The sequence below is a fragment of the Maniola jurtina genome, chromosome 18 (assembly GCF_905333055.1).
Source record: "Maniola jurtina chromosome 18, ilManJurt1.1, whole genome shotgun sequence".
Taxonomy (NCBI): domain Eukaryota; kingdom Metazoa; phylum Arthropoda; class Insecta; order Lepidoptera; family Nymphalidae; genus Maniola; species Maniola jurtina.
In genome coordinates, this window is record NC_060046.1 from 8,086,767 (window position 1) to 8,109,696 (window position 22,930).

The window sequence follows — 22,930 nt, forward strand, 5'->3', positions numbered from 1 at the left end:
AGGCCGATTGTGCTTCTTTGTCGCTCGTTCCGCGCTCTCGCTTGCACTTCAAGCCTTACATGGAACGCCTCAGAGCGAGGTAACGCCGCATGAGTCATGTTTTTTCGTGCGTGCAGCCGGCTCTATCGAATCATAAGACGTTGTCACGTCAAAAATAATAATAGCTTTTCTTAAGACACCTATAATATCGATACGATGTTTGGTTCATAAACAAATGAAGTACATTCAGAAACTTTAGCTTTTGCAACCAATCTTTGCAAATGTGATTTGCTTATATTAAATATCTTCGCAGCAGATCTCACAGGAATGCCTTTTTGTAATACTTCATTCACTGCCTCTTCAATTTTGTGAGCATCGACACGCGTTGTCTTCTTAGGTGGCATTTTTAATCTGAAAAAGAAGTAAAAAATTCATTAGGAACCTAGTGTAAAATAACAGTCTTGAAAGGGACAGTTATGAAGGGGACGTCCCATTCATAACAGTTTGTTGTGTCCCTTTCATAAATATCATACAAAAAAATGAAAACAATCACAAAATCTACAATTTTAAGTTAAAGTTTACTAACCTTATATTCTCGTATTAGTGGATGTCCAGCCTATCTTAAACAGTGATTCACACATAAATAACTAACTCGCAGCACTAGATAAAACGTTTTACAATTATAAAAGAAAAAATACTATTCAATTACATTATCAACACTAGCACGAATCCTCCATGTTTGAAATAACAGGAGTATGAAGTTAGCCGCAAACGAACTCGCGTCGAGGTTGCCATACGACAAAAATAGTGTTTTCTCGAAATTGTTTTTATTTTAGCGGTTATTTGAATTGTCCCTTTCAATACGTGTCCCTTTCATGCCACCCCTCCCCTACCTAGATTCTAGGGATTAAATTTATAAAAGCGTAAGTTTGTTTTAAATTATTTATTAATAGAGCACTATTTCAGTTTCAAGTGACACACTTCATTAAATATCAATGTTGAAAAAATTAATATGGGAGGAAAAAATCATCGGGCGAGACCAAGGCAGGGTGCTTGTAACAAACCTTGTAAGGATTTCCACTTTTAAAAAAAATCACTAATAACAGGAATAGCTTATCCCACCAAAAACATTTCATGTAAAAAGGTAGCCAAGACTCACAAGTTCATAATGTTTTCACTGTTAAAAAGTTATGAGATCTCTAATAGAGCCAAGCCCCTAGCTGAGCTTAGATTTGTGCTGGCCATGGGACCTATCCGAAGTCCAAAGTAATATAGCTCTTAAATGTTCTTGACTGTATCACATTTATAACAATAAATAACAAATCACTCTACTTACAAGCTCTGATTCTACAAACCCTACATCTTGGTAAAAAAAGTACGGCTTGGCCGTTTAATGTTCGTAAAACTATTACATGACATAACATATTTTAAGGCCTTAAGGAATAGTTTGTTCGACAATTACTAATTTGTATTGTACTTCGTGATGGTCGCAGAAGCTATTCCGGGCTTAAATGTCATTTCAGATAAAAAATCCACGAACTGTAAACGGCCAAGCCGTACTTTTTTTACCAAGATATAGGGTTTGTAGAATCAGAGCTTGTAAGTAGAGTGATTTGTTATTTATTGTTATAAATGTGATACAGTCAAGAACATTTAAGAGCTATATTACTTTGGACTCCGGAGATAGGTCCCATGGCCAGCACAAATCTAAGCTCAGCTAGGGGCTTGGTTCTATTAGAGATCTCATAACTTTTTAACAGTGAAAACATTATGAACTTGTGAGTCTTGGCTACCTTTTTACATGAAATGTTTTTGGTGGGATTACATTTCTTTTTGGCAGGTGCCCTAGATTTTTTGGATCTATTTTTTGTAGGTACATCATTTTCATGGCCCACTCTCTATCGTTACCTCTTTTTTTAAAAGCTTTTATTCAACTTGCAATGTACTCGTATATAAATATGTTTGTTCGGGTGGAATCTTGCAACTCAATTTTGAAGCAGATATACCAAATTTCAGTCTTTTAGGACTTCAGGAAACACAGATACTTGGTACGTTTGATAAATCTGCCACGGACATCTTATCCTGAAAACTTTAGAATTCGAGCAACAGATTTTACAGATCGACGGTCCCTACGTACATAAAGACATGTCGAAAATGGCATTTTTTTTTATTGCACAATTGGCTTTAGATTTTCCTTATGCACATACCTGTATATATATTTTTTTTTAATATTACGTATTTAACGTCATTTACAAATCGTATATTTTTTTTATTTTTTTTTATAACCATAAAGTACTGACAGCAGTACTTTATTAAGATTACAATCTAGCCTACGAGTAAAGCTAATAAGTAATATTATGTTAACCTAAACTTATAAAAGTACTTATATCTAAGAGTCCGTCCATTGACATATTTCTTAGTTTATCGTTAGTTATTATTTATGACACTTTGTTCTTGTGTTCATTATATTGCACTAGCACTAAATTTTCACTTTGTTCTTTCTTGTGTTCTTTACATTGCACTAACACTATAACTACACTAGCTCAAAAGGCTTAGTCCTTTTAAGTCTACGTTTTAGGTCTGTGTTGTCGAGGAGCTGGATAGCCTCGACGTTCACATGTTGATGGAGCCTGCGTTCGTGGGATTTAGCATGTTTGCTAATAACCGAGTCCACGAAGTCCATTTGAAGATCGCGATGAATGTCTTCATTTCTGACGTACCAGGGTGCATTGATGATACCCCTGAGTACTTTATTTTGGAATCGCTGTATTATTTGAATGTTGCTTTTTCTGGTACATCCCCACAACTGGATACCATAAGTCCACACTGGCATTAGGACCTGTTTATACAAGAGTTTCTTATTTTGTGTTGATAGTGAAGAGTTTCTACCTATGAGCCAGTACAATTTTTTGTACCTTATCTCTAGTCTTCTTTTTTTTTCTTGACATGAGCTTTCCAGCGTAGCTTGCTGTCAAGAGTCATTCCAAGATATTTTGCCGTATTAGCATAAGGTATCTTTTGTTGGTCAATATAGATAGGGTGATAGTTCGGTTTTTTATTTGTAAAATCAATATGGGTTGACTTGGAATCGTTCAATTTTATTCGCCATTTTTTCGTCCATTTGTGGAGTTCATTTAATGCTGATTGTACTTTTCCCGCCGCCTCCTGGTGAGTATTACCCACAGCTATGATGGCAGTGTCATCGGCAAAAGTAGCGATGGTATTATGATCAGGTTGTGGAAGATCACAGGTATACAGGAGATACAGGACAGGCCCTAGAACGCTTCCTTGAGGTACTCCAGCTTTGATCTCCTTGAGTTTGGAGTAGGCTTCCTCTTGCCTCACTCTAAATACTCTATCGGATATATAAGATTCAAGTATGTTTGCGAATAGTTGAGGGAGTAATACTTTAAGTTTGTGAACAAGACCTTCATGCCAGACTTTATCAAATGCTTGTGCTACATCGAGAAATACGGAAGAACAAACTTTCTTTTCTTCTAGTGTTCTTTCAATTATATTCGTTATTCTGTGAACTTGATCGATTGTCGAGTGCTTTTCCCTGAATCCGAACTGATGGTCGGGAATCAGATTTTTTTCATCTAATATAGGTTTTAATCTGCTGAGTAGTAGCTTTTCAAAAAGTTTTGAGATAATTGGTAGCAGAGAAATTGGTCTGTATGATGTAACCTCATTTGGTGGTTTTCCTGGTTTGGCGATCATAATTACTTCTGCAACTTTCCACAAGTCAGGGACGTGCTTCATTCTAAATGCTGCATTAATCAGCGTCGTTAATTTAACGATTCCTTTTTTTGGAAGGTTTCGCAAGATTTCTGTAGTAATTAGATCATATCCTGGAGCTTTTTTCAGGTTCAATTTATTAATTATATTAAGTATTTCTTTAGGTGTGACCAGTTTAATGGGAGTGTTTTCTTGACTTGTTTCAATTGTAGTAAAGTCAGTGTGTTCTCCTTCGTTTGGTTGAAATATTTTTTCTAGATATTCTGCAAATCTTTTAGCTTTTTGCTCACTATTTCTTGCCCACATTCCATTTTCTTCCTTGATTGGAGGAATATGCAAACATGGTCTTTTTAAGTTCTTAGTGGCTTTCCAAAGTGAATAGTCGGTGCTCCGTTCGCTTGTAAGGCTTTGAAGATAACTGTAGGTTGACGAATTGTTAAAGTTTTTTATTTGTTTCTTTAGAGCCTTAGTCAAGTTATTCAACACCCTTTTATCAAGGGGAGATCTCGAATGATGCCACTTTTTTCTCTGTTTTCTCTTTTCAATGATGAGTTCAAGGATATTTTTGGGATAAGCAACCAGTCCTTGGGGCTTTTTTCTAAGCTTTGGTGTATTATTCCAAGCAGCCAGCTGAATATCTAACATAAACTTTCTTACTTCTTCGTTTAGTTGTTCCGAGCTTTTAAGCGGCACATTTAAGTTAATATTATTAGTCAGATCCATTTTGAAGCTGTCCCAGTCTGTATTTTTGTTTACAAGTACAGGATAAGGTTCTTTATATATGATTATATCACTTAGCGTTAAGAGGATAGGAGAATGGTCTGAATTCATGTCGAACATTTCATCAATGTCTAGGTATTTTGATGATATGTTTTTATAAATAAAGAAATCAATTAGGTCTGGAATTTTCATCGCATCTGTTGGCCAGTAGGTAGGCTTACCTGTACTTATTACATCGCATTTTTGATCTTTAATACCACTTAAGAGTTCTCTACCTTTTGTAGTAGTCAATCTAGAACCCCAATAAGTATTTTTCGCATTAAAGTCGCCTCCAATAATAAATCTATTTCCAATTTTCTCGAGGAAGTTGACATAATATTCTTTTGATATTGAATGCCTTGGAGGGCTATATATAGCTACTATGGAAAATTCGTATCTTGTAGTTTTGACCTTTACAGTTACTGCCTGAATTTCTTGTTCCTCAAATTTGTATTCTTGATAATGAAACAAATTTTCTTTAATTATGACGGCACTGCCGCCTCTTGCTGTGTTATTTGGGTGTATGGCATGGTACACTTTATAACCGTTAAATTTAATAAATGATTGCTTGGTAAAATGTGTCTCAGATATTAGACAGATATCAATCTTTTGTGTATCTAGGACTACTTGTAGCTCTTGTTGATGTTGTAGTAGTCCGTTTGAGTTCCATGCAAATATTTTAAGCATATTATTCATTTTTTCAGCTTATTAGTAGCCTTATTAGCACCACCTTCAAGTTTTTTCAATCGCTCGTCGAACGAGGACATGTATTTAAGAATTTCATCCAGTTTGCTTTCCACTTTTATTTGGGGCAGTTGAGTGCTTGGCAAATTTTTAGAAACTTTTTGGGCATAAGTTTGGTGTTCACTTTTGTTCGTGTCTTCCTTAGTCTTATTTACATGAGGATCAGTAGATTTCTCAGGTTTCGATGAACTCTGAGGATAAGATGTAGATGATTTTTTAAGTTTCTTATTTTTTAGAATCTGCATTTCTTTGGCAACCATACAACCTCGATAGTTAGCGGGGTGCGCTTCACCGCAGTGTAAGCATTTTGGTTTTTCTTCTGCTGGCTTGGAGCAGTCTCGTGTCAAATGTTTTCCAGTACATTTTACACACCTAGCCTCCCTGGCGCAGTATTTCTGCGTGTGGCCATAGGCTTGACATTTTTTGCACTGTGGTACCAGTTTTGATGTTTTTATAGGATGAATTTCAACTTTACACCCTAGGATGTATTTGATGTCGTAAATTTTATTTATATCTTCTACATTATTAAATGTTAGAGTAAACATATTAAGCGGCTCTTTATTCTGCCATCTTAGTTTGTTAACTGCATTTTCTATTTTGTACCCTTTGCTTTGGAGGTCTTCAATTATTCTTTTGGGCTGGCATGAGGCAGGCAATTTTTTAGCCATGACACGAATAGGTCTTTCTTGTTTATTCTCATAGGAATGCCACAAAAACTGATTTTGAGATAAAACTTTTGTCAAGTTTCGGTAGACATCCTCATTTTTAGCGTTTATTTTGACATTCTTTGCGTTCATCATTTTTAATGTAAAATCTGATGAGGCTTCGGGAAGATTTTCAGAGAGTAAGTCAAAAAAGGTTTGATAATTTTCCACGCCGGACACCATTATAGGTGGGGGTAGTGGTACTTTCTTAGTTTTCTTCTTTTCATTTTTACGCGTTTCTGTATTTGATGTTTCGAATTCTCTACTCTGCGACAGAATGGGTGACGTGCTTAGTTTCCTCTTTTTCCTACTCTTTACTCTTATCCATTCTGTTTCTTGCGCAAGTTCTTCTTCGTCCGTATGATATTGGACGGATGGATCAGAACTTTCCTTGTTTTCGGTAGTATCCATCGGGTCGTTATTCTTATTAGATAAGAGCTTTATTTGTTTCTGAAGCTCCAAAATTTGCTGCTCCATTTTTTTAATTATAATTTGAAGTTTCTCATTTTCTGCTTTTTTGTCTGAAAATGCTTTGAAAAGCAAATGCTCAGTTTCCGTTCTTAATTCTATTTTTGTATCGGCCATAGTTGGAGGAACCGAGTAGTATAGCGTTGATTATATTATTTGCTATTACAGTAAACCTGACGCGACGAAACGCGGAACTAGGTCATTGTGCCTCACGTACGACCGGCGCGGGCGGCGCGGGCGCGGTCGGATCGCGGCGTCAGCAGTTTTCGCTGTTATTGCGGTAAAACACGGTCGATTCGAATGAAAACTAGGCACAGACTTATCGTATCGACAAATCGTATATGAGAACAAGTATTATATTTACAACGAATAAGTGTCGTAGATGGGGATATCTATACGTATCGTTTTGTACGGTGTTTAAAAATGCGCGCCACTCGGTGCGGACGCGGCCTTGTCTGACATAACATCATTCACGGCGGGAGTTCCCCAATAAGACGGGTCCCCATTACTAGCTCAATGAAATACAAAACCGATATAAATCAATATTTTTATTGTTTTTCTAACCTAGACCAGTAGAATATCAGTGTAAAAGCGGTCATATCAGACATATCCTATGATATAGTCATGAAAATATAATTATTTCACAAATAATTATAATGTTACATGCTTGTTTAAAATATGATTTCCTAAATAATTATTACAAAGAAAACAAAGATTTTATTGTTATCGAAGTATATGAAGTCATGTCCTACATGTTTGTACATTTTATTAACTGTTTTCTTCTTTCCTGCGTATAAAAAGGTATCATAGACATGTCTGACATGCTTTTATTTTAATATCAGCGTAGAAACAGTCATCTATCAGTTTTTCCAAGAAAATAAAAAAAAAGAAAATATGTAGAAATACCATTACAAAGTTCCTAAAGCTAATAAAACATTATAGAAAAATAATAATTATAATTGTACATAGAATTATTTCTAGAGCGGTTTGAACATAAATAACGCTCTCCTGTAAACCTCGGTTTTTGACATGTCTTTATGTACGTAGGGACCGTCGAGATATGCATCTCATATACGAGAGGATGAAGGGGGACCCGATTTCTTAATTTATCTGTTGTTCATAATTCTTGAAATTCCTACTTAATGCCAAATTTCAGTCTTCTAGGACTTCAGAAAGTACCCTAGAATTTGTAACTAGAGGTTTTGAATGTCGATAAATCTGAAACTATAAAAGCTAGACAATTGATACTCAGTGCGTTTAATGAATCTGCCAAGGACATCTTATCCTGAAAATATCAGCATTCTAGCGATAGAATTTACAGATTTGCTTCCCCCATACAGAGGCGTACAGGGGTGAAATTTCCAATTTCTTAATTTTCCTGTAGTTTGTATGCAATTTCTAGTCTACATACCAAATTTCAGTCTTCTAGGACTTCGGGAAGTACCCTAGAATTACAGACTAGAAGTTTTGACTGTCAATAAATCTGAAACTATAAAAGCTAGACAATTGATACTCAATGCGTTTAATCAATCTGCCAAGGACATCTTATCCTGAAAATATCAGCATTCTAGCAACAGAATTTACAGATTTGCTTTTCTCATAAGAGGCGTAGAGGGGGGGAAATTCCAATTTCTCAATTTTCCTGTAGTTTGTAGGCAATTTTTAGTCTACATACCAAATTTCAGCCTTCTAGGACTTCGGGAAGTACCCTAGAATTACAGACTAGAAGTTTTGACTGTCAATAAATCTGAAACTATAAAAGCTAGACAATTGATACTCAATGCGTTTAATCAATCTGCCAAGGACATCTTATCCTGAAAATATCAGCATTCTAGCGACAGAATTTACAGATTTGCTTTTCTCATAAGAGGCGTAGAGGGGGGGAAATTCCAATTTCTCAATTTTCCTGTAGTTTGTATGCAATTTCTAGTCTACATACCAAATTTCAGCCTTCTAGGACTTCGGGAAGTACCTTAGAGGTTTTGATGATCATCAGTGAGGGACGAAAACGGCGTATTTTAGGTATCAATAAATCTGTAACCATAAAAGCTAGATATTTGATACTTAGTATATTTGGTAAATTTGCTGAGGACACCTTATACTGAAAATTTCAGCTTTCTAGCGTCATCCAGACCGAAGTTATGACGGGTCGAAAATACGGCGAAACACTTCGAGAAAAAGGTACGTAGCACCCCGGCCGCCGTTTGGCTCGTCTTGGCGGGGGCACTGCCGTGCCCCCTGATAACTTTCTCTGTTGCCAGGGATCTAGGGTAATTTGGGGTTAAATCGGTCGTAACCCTGTTTGTCATACAAATACGCCACCCAAAGTCTAAAATGACATTTGTTACAATTCCACCGAATTAAAAATCAGACTATAGGTAGTTCTATAAAAACCATAACTAAATATTTCAGATAGACAAAATGAATCACCAGATACTAACAGCGATACGGACCGGATGGGCCCGGATGGTCACTATCGCAGTAGGTTCCGGTGTAAACTACATTTTTGTCCTTGATATCCTAAGTAGTTTCAGTATTAAACTTTAAACCATAGTTATTGATAAATTCTTTGTAACCTCATATTTCACTTAGTTGGCATACTATAAAGGTAAAAAAAAATATTTTCCAAATCGGCCTAGGGGTCTTTGAGTAATGGGGGAACATAAATAAAAAAAAATTTAGATAAAAATGATTCCGACGAATTGAGAACCTCCTCCTTTTTTTGAAGTCGGTAAATAAAAAAAAGCGATATACAGGGGTTTCGCTTAAAAGAATATTTTTAAAATCACGCTTTTTTCGATATATATTTCAAAGAAATCTTAAAGGCACTATCTTTTCATTTCTTTTTTATCACTATTCACTATCATTTTATAAAGAAAATATGAATAGACTTACTTTTAATGTTGGAGTGAAGCTTACCTATACCCACTGTACCTAGATGGTGATGTCATGTGATGGACAAGTTTTGGTCGTTTTCGTTAGGCCTCAATTATTTTATTAAATTAACCTTCTAACAAATTTCAAAAATATCCATAAGGCGGGTGGATAGGATCTACCCCTGATGACATAAATAAGAGGTTCTTTACCACCACAAACCATTCTGCAATTAGGCCAAAGTATCGAAAAAATCATAAAATAAATAGATAATTAACTATCATATAACTATCATGCTGAGCGTAGGTACTTACGCTCAGCATGTAAATCTGTATATAAAACATATTATAGGCCTATAAGTAATCAATCGGCTCTTATTGTCTATCTCAAATCTATTTTCTTAGTAAATTGCTACACTATCGTAAAATTCCATAATAATTCCATAATATTAAGCCCCGACCCAAAAAGAGGGCTGTTATAAGTTTGACGTGTGTATCTGTCTGTGACATCGTAGCTCCTAAACTAATGAACCGATTTTAAATTAGTTTTTTTTTTGTTTGAAAGGTGGCGGCTTGATCGAGAGTGTTCTTAGCTTATAATCCAAGAAAATTGGTTCAGTCGTTTGAAAGTTATCTAGTTACTGTAACTGTACTGTAATTTACACTTATTGTAGTTATTAAGCAGTAAAGAGGCAAATTTAAAGCAATTAACGTTAACAATAATAAGAAAATGTAAATAAATAAAATACGGACTCAATGCATGTGTTATGGCTGCCATTATAATTGTATTGCAGAGCGCAATACAATTGTTATTATGGCTTATCGTGAACAACCGATAATTGTGCTGCAATTACATAATTCTTATAAACTCACTATTAGTGGTACAGTAATGTAATAAGGATTTTATGGTATTATATATCTTTCGACTATTCATGAACTACTTACTAGATTTTTCCCGAAGTATTATTACAGTGAGTAAATATGGAGTGCACCTATGTTTGAGCATAAATGATCTACATATAATATATCCTATGTTGTTAGCTCTTCCGCTATAAGATTAGCAGGTATGTGGCCATAATAATGTTATGTATTGAGAAAAGAGCAACGATATTACATAAATTTATTATGTAAAAGAGAAGTTGATACGTTACATACTCGTAGGTATCTAAAGCGAAGACTAACGACACTTGGGTCACATTTTGTAGAGCGCTACGTAGTCTATTCTCGTGCGTAGGTAGGCACTCGTATAATAGGTATTATATCTTACTCATTATCGAGTCGGTACGAATATTATACGCCATGTAATATGAACGTAGCACATCTATGATGATATTGGAAAAGAGTAACTGCTGAGTTTATCAGGTGGTTCGCCATGTAAATTACAATTTTGAACTATATTCCCTAACTAGCTGACGCCCGCGACTTCGTCCGCGTAGATTTAGGTTTATTGAAATCCCGTGGGGACTATTTGATTTTCCGGAATAAAAAGTAGCCTATGTGCTAATCCAGGATATTATCTATCTCCATTCCAAATTTCAGCCAAATCCATCCAGTAGTTTTTGCGTGAAGGAGTAACAAACATACACACACAAACCCATACACACAAACTTTCGCCTTTATAATATTAGTGTGATAATATTAGCGTGATAGTGTGATAAAGCTAGGATTTATATTTGTTGCAGGTGTAACAGCCGGCGGCGGAGGCTGGGAGCCTCTGGGGCAGCCGTACTTCGATAACAGCACGAAGCGCGAGGCCACCGCCGCCGTGGGCCAGCCTGCGTACCTCCACTGCAGAGTCAGAAACTTAGCTGATAGAGCGGTTAGTACTATGAAGTTATTCTCTCTCGCCATTGCCAGAGTAAACTAGAGCGAGGGAACTCTCGGTTCGATCCTGAATCGATCATAAATGTTTTGTGAAATCAAAGAAAAGATGGCTACCTAGCGTCAAATGGACTAAACTTTGACGCCTACTAGTGACGTCGACGTTTTGTTACAAGCTCTCTCTGTCGTGAACTGTGCCATTGCTTAGGGTCGTGCCCCCTTACCAGTAGTCATATAATAGTAGGACTTTTAATGGAATAACAATGCGATGGGTTCCTAGATCCTTCCTAAAATTCGATTAAAAGAACAAGATTTTGACTCAGGTTTTACAGTCGTTATCTGATATTAATAATAATAACTTGGACTGACGAATTAACGTATTAACCGAGGCACGGAGGAAGCCCGGCGGAAAAACCCAAATTCGGAAAAGGATTTACATACGAATCCTTAAACATGTGTAACTTTAAGATTATATATTTTTACGAAAATCCGGCAAACCACAGAGATATTAGTTCCTAGATCGTGGCTATAAAATTTCATTGAATTTGATTGGTTAGTAGGTATCCAAATACGTGCTTAACTACATTTGTATAGAGAGTGCTAGGGAACCCTAGAGTAACTTCACTTCTCACTAAACGTAAAACTTGTGCTAAGAGTAGGTACGGCAATTATAGTGGGTTGGGGTTTGAATCTACGAGCAAACGAATTTCGGATTCCTTTCCACAAGGTGACAGTTGAGTTTACCCAATCGATAAACCTAGAAACTTTAACCTACAAGTACATGCTAACCTTGAAATTACCTCCTAAAATAGCAGCATTTAAAAACGTTATTCAATTAAAGTTTATATAATCATATCGATTATATCAGCCTGAAGGTTTAAAACAGAACGAACATGCAACATTTTTTTATTCATAAAAAGAATCATCGCTGAATCGCTAAGTGAATTCGTGCAAAAATAACACATCGTAAAAGCAAAACTTTATTCCTAGCGTGATTATCAACAAAAAACGATGAAAGCTTGAAATTAACCACTGAAAGTCACGATTTCTAGCCATTCGTTTAAGTCCAAAATAGAATTAGCACTAACCTAAATTATAGGCATAATAACTTTTAATATTTATGCTTATTAAATGTTCAGATAAAGAATTAATTTACAAGTGTAAATTAAAAATTTATAAAACCCCGAAGTGAAGGTTACAGTAACTAGAAAAGAGCTGATAACTTTCAAACGGCTGAGCCGATTTTCTTGGATTATAGCTAAGAACACTCTCGATCAAGCCACCTTTCAAACAAAACAAAACTAAATTAAAATCAATTCATTAGTTTAGAAGCTACGATGCCACAGACAGATACACAGATACACACGTCAAACTTATAACACCCCTCTTATTGGGTCGGGGGTTAAAAAGGAGTTGTATTGTCGAACTCTCCATGTAATCTATACTTCTATACTAATATTATAAAGAGGAAACCTTTGTATTTTTGTATTTTTGTATTTTTGTATGTTTGTATTGAATAGGCTCAAAAACTACTGGACCGATTTCAAAATTTCTTTTACCATTACTTAGAGGGATTCTTCCGAATCCGTATAGGCTATATTTTATCCCGGAAAATAGATAGGATTTTTCGTGGTAGTGAAAATTGTGGAGTAAGGCGTCGAAAAAACTGCCGTACGTTAACGATTCTCGCGAACGCTGCCTAAATGGTTAGAGATGTATGGTTGACTTCTATAGAAAAGTTGTAGAGCTCAATAATGCCTACAAAAAAGTCCGCGATAGTATAAACCAAACATTTATATTTTAGCCATTATAACCACTTTTCCATAGAACACCCGTGCGAAGCCGGGGCGAGTCGCTAGTAAACAAATAAAGTTAAAACTTTTACTTTACAAGAAAAGCAAAACTAGGCTGTTAATACATATCCCTCGCTCTAAATCGGGGTCACTAACAAAATGAGGTTGTTGTCCGCACAAAGAGACCATTTCTGCAAATGGAATGACTTTTTAACCCCCTATAGGTAGGTATATTAAGCTTTACAGCATATGATTTACACAGCTGCTTTGCGTTTTGTAATTTATTCACTACGTAACTGTCTCCAACACAATATGATTAATTTAATTAATGTTAAGTTTTAATCACTTTCGCTGCTCGAATATTAATAATAACGTGTCGCACATAAGTGATCTAAGATACTAAATACATCCCTTATCTCTTAATTATAAATGCGAAGTGTGTTGTTTCTTAGTTTGTTGATTTATTCGTTTGTCCTTTAATCATGTTGCAACGAAACAAATGAATGATCAACGTAATTTTTTTGCATGGATCTAGTTAAAGTCTTGGGAATTGTCTATGTTAATTTCCAAGACTTACTTACGTAGGTACTTTCTATCCCGGGAAGTCAAGGAATTTCTACGCGATTTAAAAAACCTATCTATCTATCTATCCACTAGTATTTTATATCTCAGTGCTGTAGATAATAATAGACTCATCTAAATAAATTCACTTTAGCTATAATTTTGATTAAGATTGTTTCTTTAAATACCAATGGCGACTCACCACCTTCGATTGTTCATAGATTGTTTCGATATAAAATCGCACCTTCTTCGAAGAAGAGTTCTTGAATGCTAAACGTACTATCCATTGAAAAAAAGTTGGAAAATCGGTTAAGTGGTTTCACGAATGGTTTCTTACCGTCGTATTAGACTAAGTTGAATTTTTTTATTTGTATTTATGCTGACAGACAGACGGAGGCTTAGTGATAGGGTACCGTCGTGGGCACCCTAGGGGTGGGAACCCCAAAAACTGCATTTTCTGCTCCGTTGATAAATATTTCTGATTTTTAAGCAAGTAGGTATACCTATTCGACGAAAAGTGCGCTTACGTAACTGTTTTTTTACTTATGTGTTTGGGCTTTAGCACTAAACGAGGCCGGAATATATTCAGTAGAATGGATAATCTCTTACATGGTTTCCGGTGTGAGCGGCGAGTGAATGGTAGCCAAATTGTCTATTGAAGGGCTTTAGCGGGCTGACTCATTCGGGTCGCAGATTGCTTCGATTCACAGCAGTGCAGTGCTGTTCATGTTTTCAAAGAATTCAAACAGATCCAAAAAATGTCAAAAGTTTTTTATATATTTAGGGAATAATAGAGCACTGGTGTATATGAACATCGATCGGCATAGCAGGTGTAGGTACGAGCTAACGGTCTTTTATAGCAGGAAAGCGAATCCTGGCATACCTAAGCTGAGACAAACGCTAGAAAAAATAAGAAGTAATAGTTATGGTATAACCAGGATAAAAAAATGTCAAACCATAAACCCTGACTGTTAAAAGCCATATTTTACAGACTGCGAAATAAATTGCAATAAAACATCGTCACTATTGCGTTTTTTTTTTCAAAGAGAGTTTTAATGCCACTTGATCCGGGCTTGACCTATAAAAACTTTAACAGGGAGCGAAAGAATAGTTTGTGAATATGCAGTTATAGTTAGTTGAATTCCGTCGCCGCGAAGCTTTTAAACGCGGTGCGAAGAAAGTTTTAAAACCGTGGGGTGCAACGTGCCGCATACATAATTCGAATTATATTCCCAATGGGGTTGTATTGAAGACGTTTATATTATACGCAATAATACAGAGAGAAACATATTTTATAAGTTGACATAATAATATAATATTACCTATAAAATAAAACCAAAGTCAAAGTCAAAATCATTTATTCAAATTAGGCACTACACCTTTTGTTTGTCCGATTTGTTAGATTTGAAAGATGATGTAGTGGTGACAAAACCTTACCGTGTATCTATATGAACAAGTTGCTTATTTACCAGTAGGTAATACCACGTATTGATATATGCATGGGAAGTTTGCAGATGGTAGGATATTTTACACCTTCGGCGACATCTAACTCTCCAGTTTGAAGTTTGAAGATGGGTTCAGGGGATACACAGATAGATTTCTTTCTGCAACTTTTTTTCTTGAACTCTGGAAAATAAACAGAATCACTTTGCGATTGAGTAATCGCTTGGATGTTTATTATTTTTTGTGTGGAGACAGTACTTTTTAAGCCACAATAAAAAGGGGCACGGGTTCCACGTTCTTATTCTGAATCAGCAAATCTAAATACTAACGATGTTATAAACGAAATGCGTGGTGAAACTTTTTATATGTATTTGTTAAATGACAAACTATAACTATTTGTTAGGTCATGGTAATTCAAACAAACTAATGTGTGGACGCAACGTCAGGGTTGAAAATAATATACTGTGGGTATATTATTATGAAGTTGTTTGTCAAGCACAATATTGTTTCATTCTAATGGCTAGGTTATTTGACTATGGGTCATAATAATTTCATTATTAAGGTTTAAGGTTCGAGAATCGGACCAACAAAAGTTATTGGGTTTTCTGTCATGAAACTTTCAGTAGTAGCTTAGAGTTGCAGTCACATGTCTTGGAAAGCATTTACTTTATACCCTTGGTCCTGCGAACGATACTGTCGGATTTTTGTCCTATTGAACTATGAAATGAAATGAAATGAAATGATTGAAATGAAATGATTTCTTTATTTTGCGAAATGTGAGTAACAATGATTGTATATTGACAAGTCCTTGGTCCTTCACATTTTGCCATTATGGGATAGAAAGAGCACCTATATTAGCGCACACAATTCTATCTTCTTCGTGGTTAGTTAGTCTTCTTTAACGTTGGCCGTAGTGGCTGAAATTCAGTCAGGAGGAACATTATTAACAATTTAAATACAGGGAGTGGGAACCAGCATTGGATTTTCATTTTACCTACCACATATTTTCAAATCTAATTCCTTTTCTCTTTAATTTGCACCGGTAGGATATAGAACACCCTTCCGGCATCATTTTTCCCCTCTACTTTTAATATATTTAAGTAGGTACCTTCAATTCAAGAGTGAATAGGTATCTTCTCGACAAGTGCGCTCCATCTTAGACTGCATCCTCACTTGCCAGAAAGTTTAATTACACCCAAATACTAGTCTATCAATTTAAAAAAAAAATCTGTTTTAAAATAATCTAAGAATCATCAAACAGCACGTCTCGTGAAATAGTGCCCACACTGTGTTAGTTCATTTTCTCTTGCAGTACTTATTTTTCAAATTTCTATAAAATGTGTGGATTACTTACTTAAAAATAGGTCAGAAATTGTTTTATGGCACACCCCGTAAAATAGGTACAATTTTTCGTTCCAAATGTATAATTTTATTTACATCGCATACCGAACCTGGTTATGGAGTCGTGAAAATTTGATATTACGAGTTATGTGCATATGGTCCGCTTGGTAGAATTTTTAGCTATCTGCCCAATTTTATCCGTCAGAGAATATAAAACACAATTTTTTTCGGTAATAAAATAAAAATGTTATGCCGCTACTGCTATTTTTATTTTGCATTTCAATGAGTTACCTACCTCGTTGTTGTTAGGCGTAGTTTTTAGAATGCTGATTCGTATCCCGGGTGGGTCAGTTTATGAAAACGGTTTTCCCGATGTGCGTTGAACTTTTTGCACGTCGATATTAGGAAAACTGCATCGACAAGAGGCTTGTTATTTCTACACGCTGTTATTTCGAAAGAGTCAAGATCATTATCATCATCATTATCAACCATTAGGCAACCACTGCCGGACATACTAGGTCTGTTGAGGGGAGTTCCATACGCCACAGCCTTGTCTTGCATAGGTACATACTAGGAGGACTTCCAACGCTGCACTTCGGTCACCATTCTAGCACCTTAGGAGCCCAATGTCGAAACAGTGCTAGAATCTAATGATTCGGCAAATTGTGTATAAGTATTGTAGGTAAAAAGTTAGTTGGGAGGCCGGTTCGATCTCGGGCACGCACCCCTAACTTCCCAGAGCTTTGTGCGGTCTATAAGTATTTATGTACTAGAGGATGCCCGCGATTTCGTCCGCGTGGATTTAGGTTTTTAAGTTCCCGTGGGAATTGTTTGATTTTCCGGGATAAAAAGTTGCCTATGTCAATTACAACAGGGACCTCGGTACCTTTCTTACAAATCGGTTAAGCGGATGGGTTTTTAGGAATCCCGTGGGAACTCTTTGATTTTCCGGGATAAAAAGTAGCCTATGTCCGTCCCCGGGATATATTGGGCCGTGGAAAGGTAGCAGACAGACAGACACTCTTTCGCATTTATTTATTTTCTTTAACGGTGAAGGAAAACATCGTAAGAAAACCTGCATATAGTGAGCCGATGATGGGTTTGTAAAATGATGATGATGTTAAGTGCTATGAAACATTAAAGGGAAAACTTATTTTAGTCGAAGCTCGTGTGATCGAAATGACGGTAGGAAAACCTTTGTTTATGTACAAAAAATACGTTTTAGCATCTAAAAAAATATTATATCTTTTACGTTTATATCTCAGAGTAGCATAATTTATGTTTTATGAATGAAATATGGTCGTAAGTATATCTCGTAATTGTCTGATGCCTGGTAAAATACATTTATTTGCTCTTTGGCTGATCAGCTTTGCGCCGCATGACTCGTCTGTATTGCCGATTCAAACACATTTCTTACATGTATTTGTTCTACTGCGAATCAATCATGCTTATTCGATGTAATCCTTTTACTCGACTGAGTGAACAAAACGACCTTTAGGCGCCATTTTGGCACAAGATAGGAATTTACCTATGCATATGTACTCGTAGGTACCCATTTGTTACAGTTCGGTATAACTAACTTTAAATTAAGTGTTATTTACAGTCAGATATCACTTTACATAAAGGGTTGGGTTAGTTATACCCAACTTTAACGATGTAATAGTGCTTCATTTGTCAAGGAAATCTTGTTTATCAAGCGTCGTCTCTACTACCTTACAGCTCATAACTCCATATATTTTCCTGCAGCAGTATTAGATACCTAAGGCTCTAACAAATCGCTGAAATACAGCTATTTTCTTGTTCGAATCGCAGCAGTAATTACTAGCAACTAGTGATCTGACTCTTACATATACTATAAAAAAGACAGGTTCTAACTTTTCAATTAACTTGGCTGTTTCATCTGCTTTCTTGTCAAATTCGTTTCATCGGATTTTATCCAATTAAAACATTTAGAGCTCTCTTTATCGTTTCACGAGAAAGTTTCAATCCGAGGACTAATTTCATTGTACGACGTCCAAGTCCCGTCTTAAGTGTTCCAGATTTTAAGGTGCTTTAGGGTACAACGCGCGAGATTTTAAACAACTTTACAATTACGGCTAATTGGTTGTTACCCTGCAAGTCTTAGCAGTTTTTGTTCCTAAGTTGTTTCACAGGAATTTTGTAACGTGGTTTTATAATAATTTCTATAACATTGATATACGTTACTAGTGTAGGTACGTACCTGGGGTTTATTTTATTATTTTAACCTGCTCTACTTAAGTTTGATATATTCAAATAAAAATGTCAAGGTTAAATACAATTTTGGATTTCGGCCGCTAAACTTATTTATATACATCTCGGGTACAATATTCTTTCTCAAAAATAAAATGAAATATTTTATTTTTTATTTTGAAAGAATATTGATCATGCTTGAACTTAAGATAATTTTTTAGTCTAATAAATATAATTTTTTCCTTTCTTTACAACTAAGCGTAATTTGCTAAAACAGGACGTATCACAGACAGGTAACGCAAACCGGTGGGGTTTGAAATGGGTTTAAAGTTTGAACATCTACAATTTTTCGAATTTCATTCCGCTGCTGACTGTTTAGCTATAGAGGCTTCAAAATCCATTGGACGTAAACCTATTTCAGTAAAACTACTAGAGAAATGTACCATGTATACTTAGGTTTTTTAAAATCCCTTGAGAAATCTTAGATTTTCCTGGATAAAAACGTAGCCTCTGACACTTCAACTCTTTAACTAAGTATCTCCATGCAAAAACCACGTCAATCCGTTGTTCTATTTTCAAATTCAAATTCAAACCTGAATTCGAATTCGTTTATTTGTGAATACAGTTAGTAAATTTTTTACAGTAATATCAATGACGTATTCTACCATGGTGTCAGAGTATGTGGTGTACCTATTGACATTAACTGGAGTTAATTTCAGTTTAACAACAAATTTGACGGTCTTCCTGGCGCAGTGCTCCTATTAGCCCCTGTTAGGTCTCGGGTTCGATTCCCGGTAGGGGTTCGGAATGTTATTAAGTTATTATTAAAAAACAAAAACAAGCATCAATAGGCAGTAATAAATAAATAACAGTAATAATAGTTTATGCGGCGTGGTTGAAAGACTAAACAAGAAACAATTCGCATTTATAATGTTGGGTAGTGGTAAAGTTTAAGATAGCTCATAATAGAAAAATAATTCAATTCTTTTTTATTTCTAGGTATCCTGGATCCGTAAACGAGACTTGCACATACTGACTGTGGGGGTGCACACGTACAGCAGCGACGCGCGGTTTGCGGCGCTCCACGCGGACGGCTCGGACGAGTGGACGCTGCGGGTGGCGCCCGCCCAACCGCGCGACTCGGGGGTTTACGAGTGCCAAGTATCCACAGAGCCCAAGATTAGTTTGTCGTTTCGACTCACCGTTGTCGGTTAGTATCAAATTGATTAAGCTACGAGATTTAAACTTAGGAAAAATAGATATCTTGGATTCGTAATTGAGACCTGCCTGTAACGTGAGCTCTACTCCACTCCGCTCAGCAACGCGTCAGTAGAAACAAAACCTTAGTTAAGTTTGAATAAAATCAAAGTACGCTCTATAAATCGCAGCCTCAGACGCGTGCGACCTATGCTATTAACTTTCAAAGTGTTTAGTGTTGTCTTCTCAGCCGAGGTGTCTTGTTATAATCATATTTGCATATTGAAAACATAAAACAGCAATCCCAAAATAATAATTTATTTTAAAAAGACGCTTACAATATTATTCATTCAAATACGCTTATTAATCATTGTATCTATTGAAATAAATTATAAAGTACCTAAGTATAAAGTAGAAAGTGTAAGTTTTATTACAATTTCTTTTTTTGGCTATAGTAATTGTATAATATACATTGAAATCGTTGATTAAAGCCCAACAAGTCTATAGAAACCGTATATTTCCCAATATGTTGAGAGGTAATTACAAGTCTCTTTGATGAAATTTTGGGGTAAAATGTATTCATTTAAAGTATATTAACTCGCAAAGCAAACTGATGCTTTAATATATATATGTATATTTAAAAAAATATAAAAAAGAATATTTAATGAGTATGTGTGAACTTTCGTTCGAAGTAGTAGCTTTTTACATTTTGTTTGGCTTTGTAGAGATCTGTTTAACGTGGTTGCGTATTTGCGCACATACAATACCACGTTTACACTATGGTTTTATACGTTTTATACTCGAATGCTATATGTGGCATACAAGTATAAAACCATGTCTGTATGTAGCATTATAGCATTGGTCTAGGCAGCGCGCTTCATCGGCTGCATTACGTATCACTTGCCAGCGAGTATTTATGTTGCCAACAGCAGCTGGTCTGATTGCAATTTGCAGCCAAGCGCTAGTTTATAAAAAAGTTGTGACAGGAGTTTTATAAATTCAAGATTCAAGATTTTTATTTGCAGAAACTTTTTTTTTTACAGTGAGATCTTAATAAGTAAGATACAAGATCTAAGATACAAGTGTAAATTAAAAATTTATAACACCCCCGACAAGTTACAGTAACTAGAAAAGAGCTCATAACTTTCAAATGGCTGAACCGATTTTCTTGGAATATAATCCAACACTACAAGCTAAGAACACTCTCTATCAAGCCACCTTGCAAACAAACAAAAAAAGAACTAAATTAAAATCGGTTCATTAGTTTAGGAGCTACGATGCCACAGACAGATACACAGATACACACGTCAAACTTATAACACCCCTCTTTTTGGGTCGGGGGTTAAAAATTGCAATGTAGGTAAGTACACATTAATTTATCAAATTGTTGGCTTTCCCTAATAAATAAATAAAAAATTAGTGTAAACTAGTGGTATTGACAGCGTGCGTACTGTGTGCAGTTTCATTTATTAAAATTTAATTACATTATTTGTCTCAAACAAAGACCAACAGTGCTTAATTTAGCAGTATTTGCTATTATATTAGCGTTTCAATTATATCGAAATTCTATATCTACTGTTGCCTACAGTAGAGAACAATTATTTGCTAATACAAAGGGTAATTGACACAAAGATATTACATTGTGCTAAAATCGTGAGTGTCAATTACTTAATTATGTAATAGGTATTAATTACATTACTAGATACTAAAATATCGTATTGCAATATTTTTAACTCGATAAAAAAAGAGTAAAAAAATTGGTTGTCTGTAAAGTCGGTTTACTGACGATAGTTGAACGTGACAACAAAGGCCGATTGTGCTTCTTTGTCGCTCGTTCCGCGCTCTCGCTTGCACTTCAAGCCTTACATGGAACGCCTCAGAGCGAGGTAACGCCGCATGAGTCATGTTTTTTCGTGCGTGCAGCCGGCTCTATCGAATTATAAGACGTTGTCAGATCAAAAAAAAATCGTATCTCATGCCGTGTTATTGTAATAGCACTATGCGCGTAGCACTACATTTTACAATCCCTAAAGACTTGACTAGGTTGGACTCCCTTTCGACGGTTCTCGCCTATTTCAATACTCAGAAGAGAGAGGGACGAGCTGAATTGTATTTTATTGTGTCGTAACAAGAGTTGCTATTTACTTAAACGTCTGGCGGAGTAAGTCTTTTGTATCTAAGGTACTTTTACGGCCTGGCACCTGGCACCTAATAATGGCACGGTACGGTAGGGAATTCTTCGGCATCGCTACATTTAACTGTAGCGATGCCGAACGCGGGCGTTACTATGCGGTGTGCTTAGGCATGTCGTGACGTCCTTAGGCATGCCGAGGTATCCGGTCCATCCAAGCTAATAAAGACGAGCGCGGGCCGCGGGTGTTGTCTTGTCTCGGCATCCCGTAGAATGCCCAAACATCCCGAGGCATACTGAGACATTCCGAAGGCTGCCTACACAGTATGCCTATGCTTACTTTGTCATTGATTTTCTATATACGATCATCATCATCATTGAAATTTCAATTTAAGCATCATGTAAAATTTATGGTCTATTATGATTTATTACTTGGAAAATCTCTTGCTATGCCTTGCCGCCAGTGGGCGCCCGACCTAAGTATTTTGTAGAATGACTAAAATTGATCACTCAGATATTTTATATAGACTTCGCGTGAACTTTAAAACTTCAGCTTTAAAAACAAAACACGTATATCCTTTCACGAGAGCTGCTCAATCTTAATATAAACGTAAAGGTAGTTTATATCAATAAAGTGTGTTCTTGTCAACAGTTTCGAAGGCTGAAATTTTATCTGGGCCGGAGCTGTTCGTACGAGCGGGCTCGGATATCAATCTCACTTGCGTCGCGAAGCACGCCCCAGACCCGCCGAGGTGAGTTTAGATTTCATTTATGTAAGAGCATAAAAGCATACCTACTCCACTTTTCCATTACGATAATGAGAAGTTAGTGAAAAACTTCAGATGCATTCAAATCTAGCAGTGCTGTTTTACTTATATATTTCTCAAATAGTGACTTAAGTTGCAAAAGAGTATACATAAATCTGCGAGGTCAAGGTAAACATAGAATCCTATATCTAATCGGACAAAGTAGTAAAGTTATTATACCTATACCTAATTACGAATTTCGCAAGTATGTACACTGTACAGTATGAACGTACTTAGTTACAAACAACTTTTATAATACTATAAGGCACTCATTTTTTATTTTTTATTGGTATCAAAAAATCTACTCGATCGATACTTAACACGTTTATGCACTTCAATTAATTATAGTTCAAAAAATCCG

The 22,930-nt window shown here is 35.9% G+C and overlaps 1 protein-coding gene across 3 annotated transcripts in view; it reads left to right on the top strand.

Moving 5' to 3' along the window:
- Nucleotides 1–22,930, top strand: part of LOC123874563 (lachesin-like) — a 55,724-nt gene that overhangs the window by 14,691 nt on the left and 18,103 nt on the right. For all 3 annotated transcript variants that reach the window (XM_045919999.1, XM_045920001.1, XM_045919998.1), the window contains exons 3-5: nt 10,948–11,084; nt 19,435–19,645; nt 22,416–22,515. In XM_045919999.1, the coding sequence (XP_045775955.1) occupies nt 10,948–11,084; nt 19,435–19,645; nt 22,416–22,515 (448 nt within the window). The remainder of the gene's footprint in view (nt 1–10,947; nt 11,085–19,434; nt 19,646–22,415; nt 22,516–22,930) is intronic.